The sequence below is a fragment of the Peromyscus californicus genome, unplaced genomic scaffold (genome assembly GCF_007827085.1).
Source record: "Peromyscus californicus insignis strain IS unplaced genomic scaffold, ASM782708v3 Scaffold_7__1_contigs__length_154581171, whole genome shotgun sequence".
Lineage (NCBI taxonomy): Eukaryota > Metazoa > Chordata > Mammalia > Rodentia > Cricetidae > Peromyscus > Peromyscus californicus.
This window is the reverse complement of record NW_026294595.1, coordinates 11,702,921-11,716,279: the sequence shown is the minus strand read 5'-3', so window position 1 is coordinate 11,716,279 and position 13,359 is coordinate 11,702,921. Positions and strand designations below refer to the sequence as shown.

General features: G+C 55.2%; 1 protein-coding gene across 4 annotated transcripts in view; it reads left to right on the top strand.

The window, feature by feature from the left end:
- Positions 1-8,401, top strand: part of Rxra (retinoid X receptor alpha) — a 195,246-nt gene extending 186,845 nt beyond the window's left edge. For all 4 annotated transcript variants that reach the window (XM_052723429.1, XM_052723428.1, XM_052723430.1 and 1 more), the window contains 3 exons: positions 1,507-1,598; positions 3,011-3,116; positions 4,926-8,401. In XM_052723429.1, coding sequence (XP_052579389.1) covers positions 1,507-1,598; positions 3,011-3,116; positions 4,926-5,073 — 346 coding nt within the window. In that variant the 3' untranslated portion in view covers positions 5,074-8,401. The remainder of the gene's footprint in view (positions 1-1,506; positions 1,599-3,010; positions 3,117-4,925) is intronic.
- Positions 8,402-13,359: the final 4,958 nt, after the last annotated feature.

The window sequence follows — 13,359 nt, the reverse complement described above, 5'->3', positions numbered from 1 at the left end:
TTATGCTGCCGGTACGGTTTTATAAGTGTCAACATTTGGCACGTCTCAGCCGTAAGCAGTGGTGCTGTTGTAGCCCCAGGGTGAACTGTGCCCTGAACTATCACTGAGTGACTGGTGTTTCAGATCTGCTGCCCCTCACACCCCCAGAGGATATGGATGCATGCCTCTGAAAGTGCCTTAACTGCTTCTCAGAAGCACGCTCAAAGGAGCAGGCTGGCTGGAGTGCAGCCACGTCCGAGGGCCACCTGGCTCTACCCAGTGTCTCTCCTGAAATGCCTATCTTGCTTATGCCCACCCGGTGAGGGTCTACGGCTGCTTGCCCTTTTGTCTGGATGGCCAGCCCTTATGTACAAGTTGAGGGCCCATGCCAGACTTCAGTGTTTTGGGGACCTGGATGTCAATTTCTGTCAGCTGAAGTTTAGAAGCTGAGGATGACACAGGGGACATAGGACAGTGAGTAGGAATGAGCAAGCCCATAGGAGTGAGAAGGGTGGGGGTGGGGCAGGTGAACCCTGAGCTTTAGAGCCCTGAAGTTGGAGGTGAGCAAAGCCACCCACTAGCGTTCTTTGGGGCAGAGGGGATAGTACACAGACGGAGCTCTTGCCAGGAAAAGGCCGATTAGAACACACAGACAGAGTGTATTAGTATTGAAAGGTTTATGACCACATATGGGGCAGCTGCTAACCTCAGCTCAGTGCCAGCCTCTGTGCTGCAGACCTTCCTAGGGCCTTTGACAAGCTTACCTCTGTGGCCGTTCCACAGGGGAAGAAGGTATTGGGCCTTTCGCCCTCTTGAGTCTGGTTTTGGGAAATGTAGCCCTAGCCACATGCCCAGCTAGCACTGGAGTGACGGTGCTGGGGGCTTAAGCTTGTATTTTCTGGGGATCCCAGGTGGTGGTTGGAGAGGTCCTAGCTCATCTTCAGTCAAAGTGCGTGGAGTGTGGAGTCTGACCCTTGGTGGCAGGGCTCCTCCTTGCTATGAGGTCAGAGAGACTCTTGCTCAGGGTGGCTGACATGGGACTGGGGCCTAGGATCCCTCCAGACTCCATGTGTGTCGAGTGGACTAAGGACACTTGAAGGCCCTTGGGAGGGGGTCCCCGTCTTGCTGGGGAGGCTGTGTGGTGTCTGGTGATGAGAAGTGACTCCTACCAAGAGGGTTTGTCTCAGAGGAAAGTCTAACCTGAAGCTAAGGGAAACAGCTGTGAATGCAGGGTGACCATGGATGGCCACAGAGCAGGAGATCTCGTCACAGCACTTCTTGGCTCAGCAATCTTGGGGTGCCTCCTCCGGGCTCAGATTCCCAGACAGCCCTGGGGTGATGGAGGACCCCACCCTCCAAAGAACCATGGGCTCATGGTGATGATTCTTTCCTATGGCCCTGACCGGCCCAGTGCCTCCAGCTACCCTTGTGTACGCCAGGCATCATAGGAGTGCTGTGGGTCTCCCTTGGTGGAGCCCTGGTAAGGATGTGTCTAATGTGGACCTTGGCACCCGCTTTTTCCTGCAGGGTGCTAACAGAGCTGGTGTCTAAGATGCGTGACATGCAGATGGACAAGACGGAGCTGGGCTGCCTGCGTGCCATCGTCCTCTTCAACCCCGGTATGGCCCTCCTGCCTCCTGTGTGACCAAGGGCACCCGCATCTTCCCAGTTCATGCTTTGACCTTCAGGGCCCCATGTTCCTGTCACGACAGCAATCCTGTGCCTCCACTTCTCTCGAGACTTAACTGAGAGGCTCAGGTGGCACTCACTTGGCATTCCTGGTCTCCGGCTGAGCCTTGTGGGCTCTGCTATCCACAGTGATCTTCTGTCACAGTGAGCTCCCAGGATGGGGCTGGTGATCAGTCCATCCTGTTAGGTGTCCTTAGGGCAGCCAATACTGTCTCGAGCCTTGGCTTCCAGGGTGTTTGGGACAGAGCAGCCGCCTAAGTGCAGTAAGTCCTTTCTGTGGTTCTGGAGCCACAGTACTCAAGGCCTCCAAGCTGTTTCTGTCACAGCTGAGACAGTGTCTTCTGTGCGGTGCCATGCAGTAGGCCAGGCCTGTGCTCACAGCTCTGGGTGGTGACAGATGCCACCAGTGGCCACTCTACCTGGTGATGGACGCATAGTATAGCTGAGAATGTGGGATCCTTGGGAAGAGATTCAGGAATTCAGGGGATGGCCTACAGGGTTGGGGGTGGATCTGACTAGACCTTAGGGAGGGAGCTGCTGAGACTGGGGCCCTTGGTACAGCAGGGTATGCATGGGCTTTTGGGTTTGAAAGTTCATCCTTGTCTGCTGGAGAGGGGGTGGTATATGGGCTAAGGCTTGGCAGATGGGGCTCATCCACCCTGCCCATGGTGGATAGAAGGTGTGTAGGGCAGGGACACAGGCTTCTACCCATGATAGCTCACCAGGCTGTAATTCCAGCCTCATAGATCCCAGGTTAAGTCTGTGTGGCCTGGCTGGAGGCATGGGGAACCAGAAAGATCTAGGCCTGGGGCTGTGGGGCAGAGAATTGACTTGTCAGGAGCTAGGTCAATTGGAGGAACCTGACAAAGTCCAAGGAGTCCCCAGACCCAGGCCACCCTCAGTATTTGCACTGGAACACTGTGCCCTGATGATGTTGATGACTGTGGCATTTCTGCAGCCTGGATTGTGGCCAGTGTCTAGGCTCTGAAGAGGGGCTTCCAGGGCATCTGCTTATGGGGTGTGGTTCAGTGATGGGCTTACAGCTTTCTTCTTGTCAGTGGGGTGGGGCCCGAGGGCAGTGAAAACATTGGTTATCTCTCATGGCCACCTGGAAAAAAATAGGGAAACTGAGTCCCTAAAAGTCAAGGCACTGGTTTGAGGTCACTTGGCTTTCAAGTGGCAGAGCAGAGGCATGACTCCAAAGTGTCCACCCCCCCTGGGCTGTGAGCTGCGAGTCTGCAGGGCAGCCATACCTGGCTGTGTGCCACATACTCTCCGCTGTATTTACATGTGGCTAGGAGACAGCCTGGGGGCTCTGACCTGAGGCCACTTCTCTCCGCAGACTCCAAGGGGCTTTCAAACCCTGCCGAGGTGGAGGCGCTGAGGGAGAAGGTGTACGCATCACTAGAGGCATATTGCAAACACAAGTATCCGGAGCAGCCCGGCAGGTGAGCTGCGCCTCTCCACCCCAGACAGGCCCCTGCCTCCACCCCTGGGTTCAAACACCCGTTTCTGAAGCCCTTTGTGTGCCACAAGACAGTGGAGTCCTCCACAAGTCCAGCTTGGGATGCTTTGTAGGCTCTGAGCAGGAGCTAGGCCACCCTCTGGCTCACAGGCTCTGAGGACAACACACCTTCCCCTGTACCCCATTGAGAGAACTGGTCTAATTCCTGGTGCAGAGTAGGTGCTTGTCACTGTTCATGAATACAAAGCCTTCTGTTCTTCACCCATTAAATGAACCTGTTAAGAGGCCTGGAAATACTGGCACAATGTAGGTGCTTTACGATTGTGCAGAGGAGATGGCTGAAGCTGGAACACACCTTTTCTCAGTGTGCCTAAAGCGGACTGGCAACTACGGTCATGGTCAGGTCCACAGTGCTGGCTGTGCAGTCTAGTGCTAGGCACACAGTAGGTGTCCAGGAGCAATGGTGCGTTCCCAGGATTCAGTCTGATGTTTCATTCTGCTCCTTCCCTTGTAGGGCATCTTGCAGCCTCCCAGCCTGCAGACTGGGTGTGAGGGGGTGGGAAGACTGGGCAGACGGGCACACTAACCCATCCTGATGCCTGGCACACACATAGTTAACTGTCCACACTGCTGCTTAGCCCTCATCTGGTTTGGTTTAAAGTGAAACTTCCCGGAGGAGGACAGGAGGGTGGCAACGGCTTGTTTTTCCTGGCTTCCTGCCTTAGCCCATCTCGCCAGCTCAGCAGAAAACAGCCTGTTCTCTGGCTCCCCTCCAGCCTCCAAGTTATGCTTGTGCCTTTAAACTGAGGATGGTGGGGCAGCCAGCCACAAGGCTTCCTCCCTGGAAGTGAAAGACATGGTTAATAATTAATGAGGCCCAGAGCCCCTTCCAGTGTATAGGGGGACCCCCGAGCAGACACAGAGGTCACATGCGGTACCCCAGGTCCTGTCCCCACCCCACACTGTCCTCTCCTGTCTGCAATGGCCAGTTGGCCTGGATGTCCATCTTCCATGAGCTGTTAGACTCCTTTCCCGTACCTATCCGTCTTTTGCCTGGGAGATACTCCAGGAGTAGAGGGACCCAAGGGCCTCCCCAGGGCCTAGGAGCCCATCAGAATCGGGGGTGGGGTGGGGGTGGGGGATGGGACCTGCACACCATGCTGGGGATGCTCGTGGGAGGCTGGCATTCCTGCTGGAGCAGAGAATCCCCCAGCTCACTACTGGTCCCACCTCCACTGGAGGTCCCCACCTTGTGGCTTTTTCAGTCACCCACGGAGTACCATCGTGTTCCCCGTGAGGCTGCCCACAGATCCTTCTGTTGCCTCCTCCCAGGAAGAAGGCCCCACTGCTTCCAGAAGACAGCTGTTCCTGCAGAGGCCCCTCTGGTGCACAATTCCATTCATGCTCTTGCCTGTTTACGTTTTTGCTATGGCTCCCCATCGCCCATGGAGCAAGCCCACACTTGTAACCTCTCTCCCAAACCCCGTCAGGCCCGTCCGGGCCAACAGGAGTCTTCCCACTGGCTCCTTTCATTCCAGGGCCCCGTGCATCTTGATGCACCTCCCCCTCCCCCACCCCTGCTCCTGTGCTCTTTTGTCTCGAAGGAGCCTCCTTTCTCTAGTACCTCACTCCATCTTCTTCCCCAAGGGTCACCTCGGGCGGCTTCCTCGGCAGACCCGATTCAGGTCCCAGGCCACTGGACTCAGCTGGTCTCTAGGGAAGCTACAGGTCACTAGAAGGGGGAAGCACCGCCAGGTCTCCTTGCCAGTCCTTATTCTCTACCACCCTGCAGGTTCGCCAAGCTGCTGCTCCGCCTGCCTGCACTGCGCTCCATCGGGCTCAAGTGCCTGGAGCACCTGTTCTTCTTCAAGCTCATCGGGGACACGCCCATTGACACCTTCCTCATGGAGATGCTGGAGGCCCCGCATCAAACCACCTAGGCCCCTGCCACCCGTGCGCCGGTCCTGCGCCCTGCCTGGACACAGCTGCTCAGCTCCAGCCCTGCCCCTGCCCTTTCTGCTGGCCCACGTGGACCTTTGGGGTGCAGTGTCCTGTGGTCTCAAAAGATGCATCACCATCCTCGTCATCTTTATTACTGCTTGCCTTTGGCCCAGGGCCATGGCCAGAGCTGGTTGAGACCGAGCCAGCCCCCTTCCCCACAACATGCTCTTAGGCTACCCTGCTGTCACCCTGAGGGGCTTGGGGTGCTTCTGGGGATCTTTGTCACCTAGAGCCACAAGAGCTGGGAGAAGGTCTTGTTCTAGTTGCTGTTTGCTGTCGCTGGTTCTCGACATGCCCATGTGGCACCTCTGCTTGGAGTGGCCCATCTTTGCCTGTTCAGAGTCCTAGTACCTAGGTAGGGTGGGAAGACACCTAGGGTCAAGAAGGAACAGGTAGGGGCAGGTCCTACCCCCCTGGGTCATAGCTAACCTGTAAAGCCTGTTTCCAAAGATATCCTGAGATGTCACCACAGCCACTGTGCAGGATTCTGGGACCACCTCAAGGCTACATGGGCTGGAGGTCCCCTGTTGTGTCCGCCCAGTTCCTTCTTGTCTCACTGTCCCCCACCATATGTCTCATCAACCCAGGTTATCCGACTGTGGTGGCCTGGCTTTTCCCCTATTCCAGATCTTCCTTTGTGGTCTGCCAAGGATCATCCTGGAGGGCTACCCTTGGCTCAAGTAGAATGGGGTTTCCAACTCAGTGGTCCTATGGGCAACATGTGGGCAATCTATCCTTTTGCTGGCCTCTTGTAGGACACTGGGCATCCTGAGGCTCAGGGAAGGGAGGAGTGTTGTAGTCTAGTTTCCTGAAAGAGGGCCAGAGGGACTTGGGGGTGCAGACATGAAAGGTGACTGTGTCCTGGTGTAGTTGACATGCCAGGCTCTGAGTGGAATTCTCGCATGGGCCCCTTCTTGGCCTGGCCACTTGTGTTAGGAATGCTGATAGGCCTTTCTGGGACTCCTCTTGGTATGGTGTTGTCTGTGGACAGTGTCCAGAATCTTACCCAAGGGCTCTGTCACACCTGCTCAGGTGGCAGGCTGTGGACTTAGGCTTCTGCTCTGTCCATGTGGCTCACCTCAGGCTCTGAGTGTGCCTCTCCAATTGAACAGCCTAGAGCCTCTCTGGGTCCCAGTCTTCATGATCTAGTCTGAGACCCAGGAACCCAGGTTTGTCAGGAGCAGGTGCCTTAGTGGGGATGACCACATTGCCTCCCCAACAGCTGGTCTCCCATTGGTGCAGAGCGGTGGAAGGGGAAGGCCCTCATGGAACCAGCCATCTAGGGGGTTGGGCCTGGAGGTAATGGATGGGAGGAGCCAGTTTCATAGGCTCTATGAGGAAGGACCTTTTCAAAGTCCCCAACCATAGCCAGCTGAGGCGCCTGTAAAAGATTCCAGAAACATCTTCCCTGTACCCCCTCTCTCCATGTGGTGGCCTGAGAGATGTGCACCGGAGGTCTTGCAGTTCCCAGGACCAGCCAGCTGCCCCTTCTCCTAGGCTTTCCTAGAAACGCTATGCAGCCTTTGGGGAATGGCAGAACCAGGCAGAGGGGTATAGATTCCCCTGTCCACACCTAGCACCGTGCCTTCTGCAGACCACTGCTCCCATTGTTCATGCCGGCCTCGTTATACGCTGTGCTCTGTGTTCTGTGCCACTGAGGATGGTCAGTGGCTCCGGTGGAGAAAGTCCTGGGGCTGACTCTGGAATGCTGCCATGTCTGGGCTTGGCTGGCTCTCAGGCACTTGGGGCCATGGCCCCTAGCCCCGCTGGCCCACATAGCCTTACCTGCCACTGCTTGTCATCGTAGACTCCCTGGCAGGCTTCCTGTTCCTTTAGCCTCATTGTCACCATCATGGTGTGTACAGTGCTGTTTGTTTGCAGGGGAGGTGTGGACGTGATGTCACTAAGGAGAGAATTGGGTTCATTTAACTAGACCTTTAGTTGTGTTACCAATCTGGCTCAATTAAGGTGATTGTAATTATTATTGTTGTTATTATTTTGGTGGGACAATCTTTAATTTTCTAAAGATAGCACTAATGTCAGCTCATTGGCCACCCCGCACCCATCCCCACCTCAGCCTGGTTGGATAACAGCTGCCACCGGTGGTCATATGATATCCATACTGCTGCTTCTGGGCCATCGTCCTCATCTGTCACCTCCCTGCTTGGAGATTCATTTGGCCTCCTATGGCTCTGCAGGCAGTATGAGCACAGAGCCGGTGGCCGCTCTGGCCTGTGTCACCCGGAAACCGCAGTCACTGAGGGGATTTGGCCCCCACACCCTCAGTTTTCCAAATTCCAGCATCCCCGAGGATACTAGGCTAGGCTGTTTGGTGACAATGCCAAGGGACACCTGAGCCCCCTCCCCTGGGACCCCAGAAGACCTGGCCGGAGCAGGCAACCAGTGACTAATCAGTTGCTGTCACCATCACAGGATTGGGGCTTGTGACCTGGTCCCCACACACACAGGTGTGTTGTGAACACGGATGTGCTGTACAGAGACTGCAGAAATTGCACACCAGTGACAGGAGATACGGCACAGTTACCGATGTTTTATGTTCTCTTAAATCAAGACTTTCCTGTTTTCCTGTACATTTGCTTCTTGTGAGCAAGGACCTGAGGTCCCCTTCTGTCGGGGCAGTCAGGCTCTGGTGACTCTGGAGGCAGGGGATGCATCTATTTTCAGATGCTGCAGGGCTGGAGTGCCCTGATCTCTAGCCATGCCTTAGCTGGGATGTGCGGCCACTGTGGGGAGGATGCCGCGTCCGCAGGGAGTAAAGATGGAGGAATGTTTAACGCACCGGGAAGGGTAAATGAATCTATTTTTGTACAAATGTAATTTTATCCCTCATGTAAACTGGATGGCATGGCGGGGGACCTGTTTTGTTTCTGCTTTGAGTGTCGAGAAGCGTTGGGACACCTGGACGCTGAGATAGCAGAGGAGGCCCTTACAAGGAGGCTGAACATCGTGAGAACAGCCTAGACAGACACTTCCTTTGATGGGAGGGAGGGCCACAACCAGCAGGGTTTCCTTCCCCTTCTTGGCGATTTGAACAACCTTGCTCTCTCCTCGGTGCCTGCCTGCCGGCCTCGCTGCAACTCGCCTGACTGTGAAATGACTTCCCTGCGTAACTGCTCTCTGGGACATTGTGGCGCAGACGCTGGGGGTTGATGAACAGCAGTCTCAGGATTGTAGAAAAGAAACAGAAAAACATTGAGAGGAGAGACAAATATGAGCGTTTCAAAATATATCTCCATTCGGTTCTCATCTGTCCTGTGTTGGGGTGTCCTCTCTTGGGAGTTGCAGACACGTGGGGCAGCGAGTGGGAGGGCATGTGGTCAGCTCCATTCCCCAACTTTCTGCCTACACCCTCTGGATGGGTTCTTCTCTTCCAATGTCTGCTCTGCTATGATGCTCTCCCCTGGGACCTGGGGCCTGCCAGAGGCCTCTACAAAGCCCTCTTCCCAATCCATGAGCACCAGCTTGTGGACACCTGCAAGGACCGTGTGTTGATGCCTGCCCAGCCCTGGCCTTCCTGCACCTACCTCTGCTGGCTGGAGTGGGCAGGAGGTTCACACGGAGGGCCCCAGATACATGATGTCATCTAACTGCCCAATTAATTACAGGTTAACAGTCCCCCATCTGTGCCATCTCATGTGATAAATGCCCTTTGTCTCCGTGCTGTCTGCAGGTTGGGCTGCATCTGCCCCCAAGTTTGGTGACACTGCCCTGTCATCTCATGCCCCTCTGTCCAGATAAGTTTACTCCTGGGAGGCACTGGGTACCTATAGGCTTGGAGCAGGACCTGAGGGGCCTTGTGATGTTGGACACCTGTCTCTAGCTGCTGGCTGTTGGCCTGCAGATCCAGGCTCCTTGAAGTTCCTTCCTAGGAGCACACCATCACATGTGTACTTTCATTCACGCGTGCTGCAACACCCCGAATGTTCCCCCGCTTGGCCGTGGAGGGCAGTGGGAAGCTGGGCCCAACACATTGGGATTTGGGACCTTCCCACTTCCTTAGACCTGCAAAAAAAAAAAACTGCTGCCCCTGAAATAGCCTCCCCCAAGTCCCTAATTGTCAGTGAGACCTTGTAAGATGCACTTCCCCCTCTTGACTAAGAGGTGCTGCTGACTAGAGGGACTTTGTCCTGAGCCAGGTCTTCTGGTTAGAGCCAGTACCATTCCCCCAGGATCAACGTGAACCTCTGGCAGTTCAGAGGTAAGGGACCTGGAGGGTCCCTGAATCACTGAACTGGCAGCCTGATGCCTTGGGGTGAGTATAGCCCTATCTGCCAGCCCACTCTGGTCTTCTTTTTTTTTTTTTTTTTCGAGACAGGGTTTCTCTGTGTAGCTTTGCGCCTTTCCTGGAACTCACTTGGTAGCCCAGGCTGGCCTCGAACTCACAGAGATCCGCCTGGCTCTGCCTCCCGAGTGCTGGGATTAAAGGCGTGCGCCACCACCGCCCGGCCACTCTGGTCTTCTGATACATTCTTTTGCCCAAGGATCATGCTGGTCCGTTCCTTGGTCTGGAAAGAGGGTCACCTCTGAGAGAAGTGGGGGACTTGTCTCAGCCTCCTTAGGCTCTCTGGTCTGACCTCGCCACGGATTAGAAGCTGGGTCAGTTTTCTGTTGGTCTGTACCCGTCCACAGAAGCCTGTCCTCAGAGAGGACAAGGGACCCTGCAAGAGACTTCAGGTTGGGGCAGGGAGCGAGGTGACAACTAGGAAAGGAAACACAAATGCAGAAAGGAAGGTTCTCGGGGCCCTTGGTGCTGGTTTATAGTGACCCACAGGTGACGGGATTAGAGGGGACTAAGGCAAGTGAGTCCAGGCCGGGCAGGGCTGGCCCTAGCTCCGGTCTCCCCTGGGGTGGTACATGGGACTGACCACCTCCAGGGACATAGTACTACAGAATGCCCTACCAGCCGAGCAGACCCAGGCTGCCTGCCGGCATCACTTGGCAACCTGGTCTAAGGCCTCCTTGCTGCCTCTGGTTGCCATGGCAATGCTTGCTCAGGGCAGTCCCTCTGGACCAGAGATGCTGGGCTTGATAAGTTTATCAGCAGCAGAATCAGGCAGTGGCAGGCTGAGCCAGCCTCTAGGGCTGTGTAACATGAGAGGCCAGGGTGGGGGCAGGGTCTCAGGTCTGGGGACACATGATGTTTGGCTGGGATATCACCAAACCCCCATTTTCTTTCTCGGGTCCTATGCCTAGAACCAGGAGCTGAGGGACAGGAAAGAACAGACTTTCCCATCAGCAAGAAATAATGGTAAAAAGAGGGGTGGAGGAGGAGGAGGAGGAGGAGGAGGAGGAGGAGGAGGAGGAGGAGGGAGGAGGAGGAGGAGGAGGAGGCATCTTGGATCAAATGGGGCTAGCCCTGTCCTCCAGGGCCTGAGGACAGCAGTGCCATGCAATGCTAATGCATGTCAGGAAAGTTGGGAAGGTAGGGGTCAAGGCAGAGAAGGGAGTCAGGGGACATGTGGTGATTCCCAGAGGGAAGTGCATGCTGGCTGACTATCACTTCAGTTTAGAATGAAGGAGTGGATGGTCATCTGATACAGAGGCCTGGAGAAATGCCAGGAGAGGCTCTGAGGGTCACAGCTGAGAGCCCAGCTTGCCAGTTCTTTGAGAGCCCCTGAGGGCAAAGAGGTTGCCTGGAGCCTATGCCAAGGTGGGTTAGAAGCCCAGGCTGTGGAGGATCTGATGGGTGGCTCAGGACCGACAGCTTCACAGCTAGTTCCCAAATGTGAGGTGGCACTGCCCCCTGCTGGAAAAATGTCTGGACAAGGCTGATTCTCTCCTGGGTTCTCTGGTCCCCCAGGGCCTTGTGCAACGAAATGCACTCCACCCCCATTATTAGAGTACTCTGGGTGCTGGCCAGTCCTGAGGCAGTTCACCATACTGGTGAGAGCAGGGCTGCGCAGGGGTGTAGCCTCTGCAATGTTCAACAGGGCTCTGGTGAGTGGACTGTGTGCAAGGCTGGGCTCATCGTACCATCGATGCTTGATTGGCCGCAGGGCCCACCATGGGCCTGTTATCTCTGATAAGGACAGGGTCCCCCATGCCCAGGGCCCTGGTAACAGGGGTCCTAGTCACCTGGGAGATGGTCTTCAGGGACCACTTGCTCTTCTGCTGGTGTAAAGAAGAGCTCTGAAGTTGGCACTGGAGTTGGGACAGTTTGGACTCAGATACCAGCTTTGAGATTCCCCCTTGGAGAAAATTAGGGGCTATGGGCCCAGGTCCCAGGAAAGGGCACCATTGCTCTTCCCTACCAGGAGAAGGATCATGCAAATGAGGCACCATGGCACTCTTGAAGGTGAACAGTGAGTCTTGGCAATCTAAGGACAGATCAGAGCTGCCTGAGGAGGTCAAGTGAGAGGAAGCTTGGGGACTGTGGAGAAGCTTAGTAGCTCCCCTCTCTATCCATTCCTCCCCCTCTTTCCCCTCCCCCTTGCCTTTCCCTTCTATCCCTCCTTCTATCTCTCACTCCCCTCCCCTCCCTCCTTATCCCCATCTCCCCATCTCCTTCCCTATCTTTTCTTCCTTCTTTCGTTCATTTCATGCATTCTTCTGCCACTTTCCGATCCATCTATCCTGTTTATACAACCATTCACGCACCATCTACCCATCTATCCTTCTACGCTTCCATATGTTCACTCAGTGATCCACACATCTGTCCAACCATCTTTCCATCTATCCATCTGACATTTCTTAGGCCCAGGTCCTGTTCTGGGGGAGCATTAGTCTTGTTCCTCCAGGTTAGGAAAGCATCACAGGCCTGAATCCCTGAGACCGTAGGCTCCTTTCTTCCTGGCCCTGTCACCCACCAGTGGTGCCACTGATGCTGTGTGCCCTCTGAGACCCACACTTCAAAGCCACTCCAACATCCTACGTGCTGAGAGATGAGGGAGCTTTGTCCTCTGGGGCGGCTGGCTGGTGGTATCACCTATCTTCCTGCTGTCAGTGTGTGGTCCAGCTTGTCTTGGGGGCAGTGGGGGTCTGGAAGCCAGGTGTGGGGCTCAAGTCCAGCTCAGAGAAAGCAGACAATGTTGTTTCCTGGCTCCAGCCTCCCATGTGTGGGTAGTGTTAGAACTGCCATGGTTATTGTGTCCTGAAGGCTCAGGAGGGTCACACAGCATGAACTATTACCGAAGAGTGGGATGACATCCTTACAAGGATGGTTAGCTCACAGCTCAGACTAGAAATTGTCCAGGAGAGAAGGTCACTACTCTGGGTCAGCTGAGCAGGCCTCTGCTCCCAGGTCAGTGCTCTGGGATGAGAGCAGGCCTGTCTTGGAGGACCTCACAGCTGTGGGGGGGCGGAGCTACACAGTCAGGGCCTGCAGCCTTCTGCTCAGTAAAATGTGGAGGAAGGAGGGCTGGAGGCCTCAGGATGGGTGAGGAGGGCCAGCTGAAAGGCCCTTGGGTGGGTCTCACCTTCCTTCTGTTGCTGCAGGTCTGGGGTGTGTGTGTGTGTGTGTGTGTGTGTGTGTGTGTGTGTGTGTGTGTGTGTGTGTTACACACTCTAGATTCCCAAGATGCCATCTGAGGGTTCAGAAAGAAGAGAGGCTGCTGTATCCAGAGGTTTCCCATAGTCCCACTGGCTGCAGGCCTAAGGGCAGCTATCAGCAAGCAGGTTTTGAAAAGGATTGAAGATGGTTCAGCAATCACTGTCCAAGGCATGCGCCCCTACAGGTCTGAAAACTTACATCCACCCAAAACCTGTAAGGGAACATTAGTAACACCTTTCCTCTAATCACTCCAAGCTGGAAGTGACCAAGATGTCCTTTGATTATGCCCCCATACCATTGGCATGCTGCTCAGCAATAAATGGATGGATACGTGGGGGGGGGGGGTACAGGGGGCTACCTATGGACATACATGGAAATGTCCTAAGTGCATCACATGATGAGAAGATCAGCCTCCATTGAGTAACTCCATTTGTGTGCTTGGAGCTCTACTGGGAGGAAGGCAAACGAGTTGGGGAACCAGGAGCCTTTTAGAGGGTAGTAAAGTTATTCTGGGCCATCCAGGGTCAGAGGTCACTTGTCAGAACCTCAGAGCTTTCTAGCACATGAGACAGTCTTATGCACACAGGAGTTCAGGGACTCCCAGCATGCAGGGTGGAAGGATGACATGGTTAGCCGTGTCACAGGAGTAGGGCCCTTCTCTGAAGGACAGGGCAGAGCTGCCTGGTGGCTCCGCAGCAGTGGATGCTGAACCAGT